Source organism: Trachinotus anak, unplaced genomic scaffold, assembly GCF_046630095.1.
Source record: "Trachinotus anak isolate AG129_WGS33_773 ecotype Australia unplaced genomic scaffold, CSIRO_AGI_Tana_v1 ptg000016l, whole genome shotgun sequence".
Taxonomy (NCBI): Eukaryota; Metazoa; Chordata; class Actinopteri; order Carangiformes; family Carangidae; genus Trachinotus; species Trachinotus anak.
The window spans coordinates 3,069,288-3,079,905 of NW_027273867.1; the positions used below are offsets into that span (position 1 = coordinate 3,069,288).

The 10,618-nt window shown below is 38.5% G+C and overlaps 1 protein-coding gene across 6 annotated transcripts in view; it reads left to right on the plus strand.

Annotated features, from left to right (window-relative positions):
* LOC139634138 (NLR family CARD domain-containing protein 3-like) overlaps positions 1–7,192 on the plus strand; it is a 45,770-nt gene extending 38,578 nt beyond the window's left edge. For 5 of the 6 annotated variants that reach the window (XM_071500418.1, XM_071500420.1, XM_071500416.1 and 2 more), the window contains one exon: positions 809–7,192. In XM_071500418.1, the coding sequence (XP_071356519.1) occupies positions 809–1,107 (299 nt within the window). In that variant the 3' untranslated portion in view covers positions 1,108–7,192. The remainder of the gene's footprint in view (positions 1–808) is intronic. The other variant, XR_011693906.1, reaches the window with a different exon arrangement.
* The last annotated feature ends 3,426 nt before the right edge of the window (positions 7,193–10,618 follow it).

Here is a 10,618-nt window from a genome sequence, read left to right on the forward strand (position 1 = left end):
CATCTGTCAATCAGATACAAATAGGAGCAGAAACTACCTGTCCAAAGTACTCTGTGGAGGAATGTAAGTACATTTTCTCAGTCTCAAGTACACATTATAGGTACCTGTACTGAGTGTTTACTTTTCCTCTCTGTTTCAGAAGGAAACTTCTTACTGCTCTACATTTATCTGACAGCTGTGATTACAGGTTACTTTACTAACCAAACATATAAAGCTCTAAGAAAAGACCATGTTTTATTCAAGATTAAACTGATCAACAGTAAGTACAGTTAGAGCTGAAACCATTAGTCAAATGACAGAAAATTACATTTTTAAAATTAGATTTCAATTTGCTGCTTTTCCTTTTTAAAAATGTTGATATTTTTATTTATTTCAACCACATTGAGGTTTGGGCTCTTGATTGGACAAACAAGCACAGTGAAGGTGTTACTTTGGACTCTGGGTGTAGTCTGATTAATTGAGAAAATAATCAGCAGTTGCCTCAAATAAAACAGTTTAATACCAATAAAGTGCTGCATAAGCATCAATGCATGAGAAATGATTTCATGAGATAATAGTGTAACAGTCACAGGGAACATTTCTCTGCTGCTTTAACTTTTCATACTCTTTTACAGTAAAGGGGTTGAGTTTGAGTTTTTTACAGTAAAGGATCTGTATACTTCTTCCACCACTGATATCACTGCTATGATATATGATTATATGTGCTTTTGTGTGTTTGTCTGAATGTGTTACTGGTGGTTAAAGTTATATATAAAAATATACTGTATATGGTTATTGAACATGAGTGTTTTTCTTGTTCATCTTGCAGGTCCTGGTCCAGCAGAGACTCTCAGTGTCCCAGCAGAAGAGAAGTTGAGGTCTGTTCGGACTCAGTTTATTGACAGAGTGTCTGAACCTGTTCTCCGTCAGCTGCTGGATAAACTCCTGCAGTGTGGGGTGGTAACTGATGGTGAATTGGAGTCTGCTGTGGAGACATCAACCAGGGCAGAAAAAGCTCGAGTGGTGATCGACACGGTGCGAAGAAAAGGATCAGGAGCTAGTTCAGCTCTGATGTCTGCCCTCTGTGAGGTGGATCAATGCCTTTCAACAGAGCTGAACTTCACATGAAACTGAAACAGTGTGATATAGATGGAGCAGATCAGACAGACGTTTATAGATATAAATGAAACAGATCAGACAGAAGTTTAAAGATATAGATTAAACAGAGGTTAAAGTTAAGTGTACATTTTCAGATTCTACTTTACATCTAAAAATCTTGTTCAACAGCATCAATGAGCAAATGAAAAAACAAAAATAAAATGTTTCTATAGTAAATAAAATGCTGTTGAAACAGTTTTAGACTCAGCAGCTACATTCAAACACTTGGTTTAGTCCAGTTCCTAAATGTTAAAGTATTTTCAGCTGCACAACTGTCATCCTCACTCAGAAATACCACATCATCTACAATATGACATGACAGCTATGAAAGGACTGTTCATCAGTGAGACCAGTCAGTCTTGTGTGTCTAAAGGTTTCACACAGATTATTTTATTTATAGTGATGAATGTATAGTAAATGTTTCAGTTCAGAGGGACTGATTGACAATCTGGCAGCTGTCTTAATGCCACAGAGTTTCAGTGGTTAAAAGACAGACAGTGCAGATTTTAATCAGAGCTGAGGATGAAGCCTCCATGTGTCATATCTGAATGTCAGAGATGTGTCTCTGTCCTCACACTGACTGATCATCAGAACAGAGGTCATGTTAGCAAAGACAGGTCTCAGGTAACAAACTAATGTCTGATCAGGATTTTAATCTTGTCCGATGTGAACTCTTACCATGGAAACTGACTCAGAGTTAAAGTGAAACCCAGAGTTTCCCTCATCTCAGGCTTAAGAAACTCAGTTTTCCCTAAATCTGCCTATCTCTCTTTACATCTGATCTCAGAACAGCTTTCTGTCCCATGAAGGATCTGATGCCCATTTGTATTCATGTAATTTAACGCCCTCTTGTGGTGGCAGCAAGGTATCCTCTGGAAACTAGCCTGACTTCCAGCTGCTGAACCTATGAAAAATCATTTTCATAGGTTTGAATATGTTCTACTGATAAGAGCTCATCAAGCAGAGAGGAGCATTTATGATTTTGCAACTTATAGGTATGTGCACACGTGTGTGGACATACCATAAAATAAATGAGTAAATTTACAATGATTTGTCATCTCTGTGCAGCATCTGCTGCAAGTTTGACAAGTTTGAGACAGAATATTGTTAGAGAGACAGAGAGAGAGAGAGAGAGAGAGGGAGAGAGAGGTTTGAGCTCCTGAAATGTTGCCATAAAGTGAGCTGAAGTGTTCTGGATAAAAGAATAGAAACTAAAGAATAGAAACAATCCTTGTTGGCTTCAAGAAGTATTTTCACTAAGTGCACCAACTTAGTGCCTAAACCTTTACACTTTCCAGAATTACTGTTTAATTAATTTTCAAGTTCATGAAATAAGAATTAACAGCGCGGTAACATGATGAGAACAGTGAGACAAATATTTAATGTCTCATTGTGGGAGTGGTATTTAGTTCCCTGCACTACAAAATTAGCAAACATATGTGTGTTTGCATGTATTTAATGTATGCACCTATGTATGTGTATGTACATCTATGTACCACTGTTACCTTACAGCAAGGAGCTTCTGGATTTGAACATGGGGCCTTTCCGAGTAGGGTGTGTTGTCGATGTCCTTGTGCCTGTGCAGGTTTTTTTCCAGGTGCTCCACTCTCCTCCTACAGTTCAGAGTCGTACAGGTTAGAGTGTCTGTTTTAATACTGTTTTTGGACACTTTGGGACTTTGTTCAGACTCTTTATGTTTGGACATTTGTTTATTTCATGTTTTATTTTGATACTACTTCCCTTATGTGCCTCGAGTCCTCCCTGCGTCTCTATGACCTCTCTGCAATCCTCATATAGGTATAGCAAATGGATGGATGTTAGTATTGATGAATATATCCTTGTTTGTATATGTGTATTTAGAACTTATCAATTAGTTTATATGTAATCAATTAAACTACATCTTATCCATCATGTCGGAAGAAATAATAGATCTAATACTTAACAGGAGATCAATTGCAGCACAATATCCTGCACAATAATGGAAACTACATATCATGTTGTTTGTGGTGCTGGTGAGATATCAGTATCATGTGTCAGCAACAGATCCCCACTGCCCTTCTGCTCAGTCAGTGCCGACGTTATTGCATAATGCGCACTCAAGGTGTCAGTGTTGGTAATATAATACAACTACTTTACAGCTTGATTTATTTTGTGACTAATGACATAGTTACATAAAGAGACATTGACCTCATACTTGATCATTTTCCTGAGAAGCAAAAATTCTGAGAGACGCAGAAGAACAACATTCAGAGATTTATATGACATCGTGCAACCACCAAGATGAAGCAGTGTGAGATTTGATAGCAGTACTGAGATGAAATTCTGCCACATAACAAAGCCATCAGTGACCCAAATAGTGTTTTTGTGAATGTAATTTCAAATTAAGGAGACAGAATTATTATTCAGCACCTACACACACAATTCTAATTTCATCATCAGTGAAACAGTTTCCACTCTCAGATGCTAAGGGATCTCATTGGCTGAGGTAGACGGGTATCATCCACAGTGCTCTTCTGGTGTGCTAATATATTGGCAAATGACTCAACATATGCAAACATTTCCTGTTCTATTATTCAGTAGTGGAAAAATGTTCATGTTTTCATCAACACTGTATCTCTCTGTTATGCAGCCAACAACTGTCCCTCTGTCAATTTAGAATGGGTTTTCTTTGTGCTCACCCTGTGCACTGGATCTGTTTACTGTCCTTTTGCGGCAGGGTGCTTGGGGAGGTGCACATATGTGCTCATGCATGAACTACATGGCGAAGCAGTGTACTCAGTGTGTATGAGAGAATAATGATTGGAGCTCGTGGAGGAGCTGCCTGTCATCTCCAGCAGCAGCTCATTAGGAAGGAGATGAAAGTGGGCTCTTCCTCCCAGAGCAGACGAAAGAAAGCTGGAGACCTGTTGCAGCCCAACAGTTCTCTCACTTTACAGAACATTTTGATATGTGCAATGTCAAGAGACAGTTAAAGCGACTTCATGTTCCATTCTGTGGGTGCCACACAGACTGTCATTTTATTGTGCCAAAGAAACACCTTTGAATTAAGTGATTTTATTGTGGATCTTTGATGGAATTAATTCAATCTCTGTTGCTGATTTGATTGACACAAAAGTCAAAGGCGTAAATAATGGAAATCATCAAAGATATTTAGAAAACATCTAAATTTGAAAAAAATGTAATTGGTGGAGAACAGTGAGCTGTTGGTTTTGTGATTAATTTATGTCGAATCATCATTTATGTCTCGTGAGAAGCATTACTACTACATCGCCAGGACCAAATTAAACAAATGCACCCACTATGGTACAGAATATTAAAGGTCCCATATTGCATAAAGTGAGATTTCCACATGTTTTTTGATTATAAAGCAGGTCTAGGTTCTAAATTAATACTGTTAAGGTATCAAAGTGATCAGTCCACAGTGATGTCAGAACAAAGCAGTCACTGCCCTCAGCCATGCCCCAAGCCCAGCTCATGTGGACCCACCATCCAACCTTACAGGATTTGTTTTCTTTGAGTGTTTACCTGAAATCTGCTATATTCTTATTAGATAACTCAGAAAAAAGTCAGCTCACTGGCCTCTTGTTACCAGCGAGCTAGAGAAGCCTCAGAGAAGATGTAGAGAGATAGTTTTTGGTACTTAAAATCACAAATACATCTTCTAATGGATATCAACACTTCCATTAAAACATCAGAAACGTGTAAAATGTGGGATACAGTGTTTCACCGTTTTCTCACCAATCAACATTAGTGCTAAATGATGAAAAAACGTGGGCTACAGGAAATCATTCTTATATTTTTGGTAGATCATTGATTTTGGTGCTCTGTGCTAACAATTTAGCATATACTAGCAATATCCACAGAAACATCAAACTTTAAGTAATAAAAATATGCTGATGAAATGTCTATAATATATTATGTATTCTAATAAACACTTGATTTTTGAACAGTGGACATTTTGACTTGTCTTTATTATGTGTAACTAATATCACAAAGAAGTGCTCTGTTACATATAGGTGTGTTAACCCAATACCAGACCCTTTGAATGAACACATCTCAGTGGAATGTAACCATAATTAAATATGCCACATTTTACAGTTTCCTGTGTTTCATTTGAAATTTTGATGATATATGATCTCAAAATTCCCTCTCTCACACTTCCCTCTGGAGCTCTAGCAACAATAGATCAGTGTGCCAATCACCTGACTTTGCTGCATGTTTTCTGAGCAAGTCAATAAAAATAGAGTAGATTTCAGGTAAACACTCAGAGAAACCAAATCCTGCAAGGATTGGGGTGTGACTGAGGACAGTGACTGCTTTGTTGTGACATCACTTAGCGCATTTTCACAATATTAATATAGAACCTAGACCTGCATTACAATAAAAAAGACATGGAAGTCTCACTTACACTATGCGACCTTTCATGTTATTAGATACACCAGTATTGGAGACTCCTATGAGACCATATTCTCATGTGGGAAGCCAGTGAGATATCATGTCTTTGATGCTACACTAGTAAGTCCTACTGGTTGGTTGGGGCTGCGGGTGTGAGATGAGGTAGGGATAGTGTGAACCTTTGTGTGCATTATGCTCTCCTAGGAAGTGGCAGCTGGTTACTCCTTGTGTATTGGACAAGGCACAAAGCTTTCTACTCAAACTGTGGCAAAGGACCACAGCACAGAGGAGTTGATATAGGGCAATAATCAGAATTACAGACAAATATTAATATGTCATTGTGTACAAACAGGTAGTGAGTAGTGGCCTGTATCATGAAGCAAATACAACATAGTCTGGCTTCACTAAGCCTGTGAACACTGGTGATCTTGAATAATTGGTATCATGAGGTATCAAATGGCTCAGTTAACTAAGTTTTCCAATCTAGAGTAATATCATGTGAATGAGGCAGACTTCTTTATTACTAGCAACATCACCGGAGCCATGACTGGATATTATATTCAATACAGTAAGAAGCTGCTGAAACACAAGGAACAATATGCAAATAATTAAAGCAAAGCTAAAAATAAGTGTGAGAATTACAAAACCACCTAATCTTCTACTTTACAGTAATGTTCAAAACAGAATGTGGTAGCCAGGGAGGAGGGGGTGGGCAAAATAAACCCAAAACCTTGACAGTGCAGAGAGTGAGAGTTGCCATTAGCACAACCACTAACACTGTGTCAGCCACTGCCAGTTACAAGCTAACAAACAACATAAACAAATAAAAGATGATAAAAAGAGATAAAGGATTTTCCCTGTGTGCTCCTGTGTTTCCCTCTCCTCTTGTGTATGTTTGTCCCCAGTCTGTCTTTGGGTCTCTGTGTGTGTGTGTGTGTGTGTATGTGTGTGTGTGGGTAGCTGGGCGTGGCTTCCTGGTTGCTGTTCCTGCCAGTTCTGCCTCCCCACCTGCTGACAATCAACCTCATCAGCTTCATCCTCTGCAGTATTTAAGACTGGCTCACCCCACCAATCTTTGGCAGATTGTTCAGTCACCTCACATGGTATCACGTCTGCCCAATTACATACCTTTTTGTCGTTGTCCTTTTTTTTGTTTTGATTGAAATCTCTTTATGCTCCAGGTTTTGTGCTCCTGCTTGCCAGCTTTGCTCTGCCTGCCTGTCTGCCTGCCCGCCCAGCTACATGTGTTGGCCTGCGTTTGGAGAAATTGACAACCAGTCCCACACTTGGACCAGCATTGACCCTGAAACCCTGCTGTCTCCTGCAAGCCTGCAACCCCCAGACTACAGTCTTGATTTCCTTACTCCACCTGCTCCAGCTCTGCACTGGCCCCTCCCGATCTTACCCCTCCAGGCCCGAACTTTTCCAGAGACTGCCACTTATTTGACAAACTGTACAATTAACACTCTTCTGGTTTTACCTCTGAAGTTTGAATTCTGCTTGTGGGTCCAAAAAGCACCAAACGTTACATAAGTAAAAAACCTGGAGCTGTTAATTGTGACAACCAAATTTATTGTGCCTTTTTTTTATATGACATGATCACATATCCCGAACACCCCACATTATGTTTGCATGAATAAACAACATTCTGATAAATACATGACTTTTTCAGTTTTGGTTCATTGTTGCTATGTTTGGTTAAGTATGATACCTTGTAATGATTCAATTTATTCCATTAGAAACCTTTTTTTCCTGCATGTCACCACAACTTACAACTGGTTTTCACATTCCATTCACATGGCTCTGCTTGATGTTCCAGCAACTTCGACATGAAAAAAAAACATTGTTGTCATTTATTTCCACCTGAAATTTCATTTCTGTTTCATCTCCCATCTGCGACTGAACAAAGCCATGAGCTGTGGTGCCATTACAGACAACCTTTTCCCATCAACTTGGCGATACAGCTCACATCAAAACTTAAGCGGACATCAAAAAAAACAAACCAACAAACAAAAAAAACCAAGCGAGTAACTACTTGAGTAACTACTGGCCTATTGGCCTATAATAACAATGAATATGAATACTTATTTCTGTTATTGATAAACTTCAGCTGGTCGGGTATTTCTTACAATTTAGTTTACCATCAGTGTCAAAGCAATGCTGTTCAAGTGTTGCATAATTTACATGGCAAGTTATGTCATCAAAGTTTAATGGTGATATAGAAAGTGTCTGTGACTGATGTAAAGTTGTTCTAGGACCATGCTAACATTCCCATTTATCTAAAAACTTCAAATGAAAATAAAAATTAAATATTCAGTTCAAAATCAAGTATAAATAATAAAAGCAAAGAGACAACTAGATTAAGATCGAAACTAACAATCAGTAAATGTAATGATTATATATCAAGTTATATTATATCAAGTGATCCAAGCTTTAAGAGAGGCACAGCTTCAGACAGTCTACTGATAACACATCGCTGGTTTGAGTTTATAAGCAGTCCATCATGGCTCCAGCTGGCTGCAAGTTTATCCTTATGTCTTTTACGCAAATCATCAAGCAGTTTCACTCTCTTGGCTGTTAGGTTTTCCAGAATGTGCATTTAGAAACCTTCTCCCTGATGTCGTATTGAGCAAACATGACAATAATTCCCCTAGGTCTGGCTTTCTTTTTGTTGGGCCTTGGTCTAAGGCAATGGCTCCTGTCGATTTCAGAAAGCTGAACATCTATGTTTATATTATTTTTTAAGACATCAATAATCACCTTTTTAGTGTCTTCACAATCATTTTCTGGTAATCCAAATACAACAAGACAGTTCCGTCGAGAGTATTGCTCTTGTTCATCTAAGGTGTCCTCCAGGTCATCTGGAATTTATCAAGTTTGTCAGTGGTGTTCTTGAGTTCATATTTTAGGGACTCCTTTACTGATTATGTGATGGATTTTCTCTTTTCTTTCCTTTTTCACAGGCTCAATAAGAGAACCCACCAATATTTTACTGATGTTACAAATAAAATCAGAGTCCTGGAATAAAGTGTCAACTTGCCTGGTTTTATTGCATCTGTAATATCAGTCCCGAGCACAGTTCGCTGTCTTCCTGATTCCACCAATGTACCCATGTCATCATTTGATATTATATTATTTTTGCTATGAGCAGTTTACCAGGGTAAATAAAATAGATACAATCTCTAATTACATTAAAAATCACAGTTTGTTGGTTGATCAAGCTCAGTTTAGACGCACCCGTCTGGTCCTTGTGATGTCATTGTCCCCATGATCCAGACCAGATTAACCGTTAAACAGCTAGCCCATTAACTGCCGCTGGAAACATCAGTCCTGGTTCTGCTCTGCAGCCTCTATGAGTTTGGTGCAGCTCCACATGTAGCAGTTCTCCACCAGAGAAGAATAAGAACCATCGTCGCCAGCTGCTGTCCATGATGGTGGTGTTACAGTCCATCTGCGGACCCAGAGACCTGTCTGCAGGAAGCACAACCCAGGGCGAGCTGGGGTTACCTGGTCAGCAGTGACTGAAGTTTCTAATTCAAGTACTTACTTATAGCACCTCAGAAATAAACACTGTCGAAACGAATATTCCATATGAACTATGCAAAAGTGTGATGGTTGTGATACAATTTGTAAATAGAAGACAGTGTTGTGGGTGATGAATAGCTGTGAGCTGACAAACATCAGAAAGAAGCATCAGTGCGACCACACGTGACATTTTTATATTGCATATTAGTCAATTTCTTAAATTAGCCTTTTTAATTTCTTAAATTAGCCTCTGATTATGTTCTGGCCTGCCATCTAATGTATTATTAAAAAATTGGCCTGAGACCAAACCTACGTCATGACCCCTGATGAATGATATTGTAGTAAACTTTACTTATTGCAAGGTTTTATTTCACCATACACATTCTTATCATGGCCTGTTTGAATGTTCTCAGTGAGATGGATGTACTTAGTTGAGATATGATGGGACATCTGGAGGAAACCAGGCAAGAGCTGTAAGATAGAACCAAAAAAATGAAGTCTGCACAAGGGTCCCCTGACTTCATAAAGAGACTGACTCATTATTGCCCCTGAACAAGCACTGCACCAGAATCATCATCTTTATTTGGTTTTTGATATTTGTTGTTTGGTTTTTTTAATAATATGGGGGTATTTGTCAGGGGCAAGTTCTCAATAAAAATATGCACCAATGCCTCATGCTAGTTGTCTTGTTCTTTTTTTAATGCTTACTATGACAGCATACAGAGTTTTGACAGCCTGCAAACAGTTGAGCGGTATTAATGGCAGAAATTTCAAATGTTCAATTTTTTCATGTCAGTTGTATGATGCTAAGGTGCTCCCAGATCAGCTGGGAGAGTTGCTCCAGTGTATGTGTATTACGGTATAACAGTATAACAGTATTATACGTTCCATATCAATCAAGTTCTAATTAAACTGAAAATATTAAATAACTTCTGTCTCACAGATACATTAAACATGGTTGGATGGTGTAAATAAACATCACTTCTTGTTTTTTACTTGATTATAGCATATCATTATTTCTGTCATCATTAATAGTCTATGAATACAATAAGGTGTAGTATGATGAGTACTATATCATAATAGTATTGTAATAATTCAAGATTCAGTTTAATTATCATTATACAATATTACAGATTTTTTTTGAATTTGCATGTGAAGGAATGAATGCATTAGACCAAACATGAGCCATGTCAGGGCAATTATTAGAAGAACAAGATCAACAAACTGCACAACTCACTTCACTCATGGTAAAATATGCCTCCCTCACAAAAGGACTTAAAACTACCAGAGACAATGCATAGTATCTGCCAAAAACAGTAACAATAATCACCATGCGCAATCGACATTCAAACAACATTTAGAATACATCTACACAACTCATGTCTGCAAAGACATTGCCCCAGAACATGCTGGAAAACTCCACCCACCCATCCCCAACATGCTACACAGACCCCACCTAAGTGGTTAGCTGTCCCCAGCAACCCACATGCCCATAACAAAGTCCTTGAGTTGCTGGGAAAGCGGATGCTGTCCCTTTGAGGCACCCCAGAGGCTTTTGGAG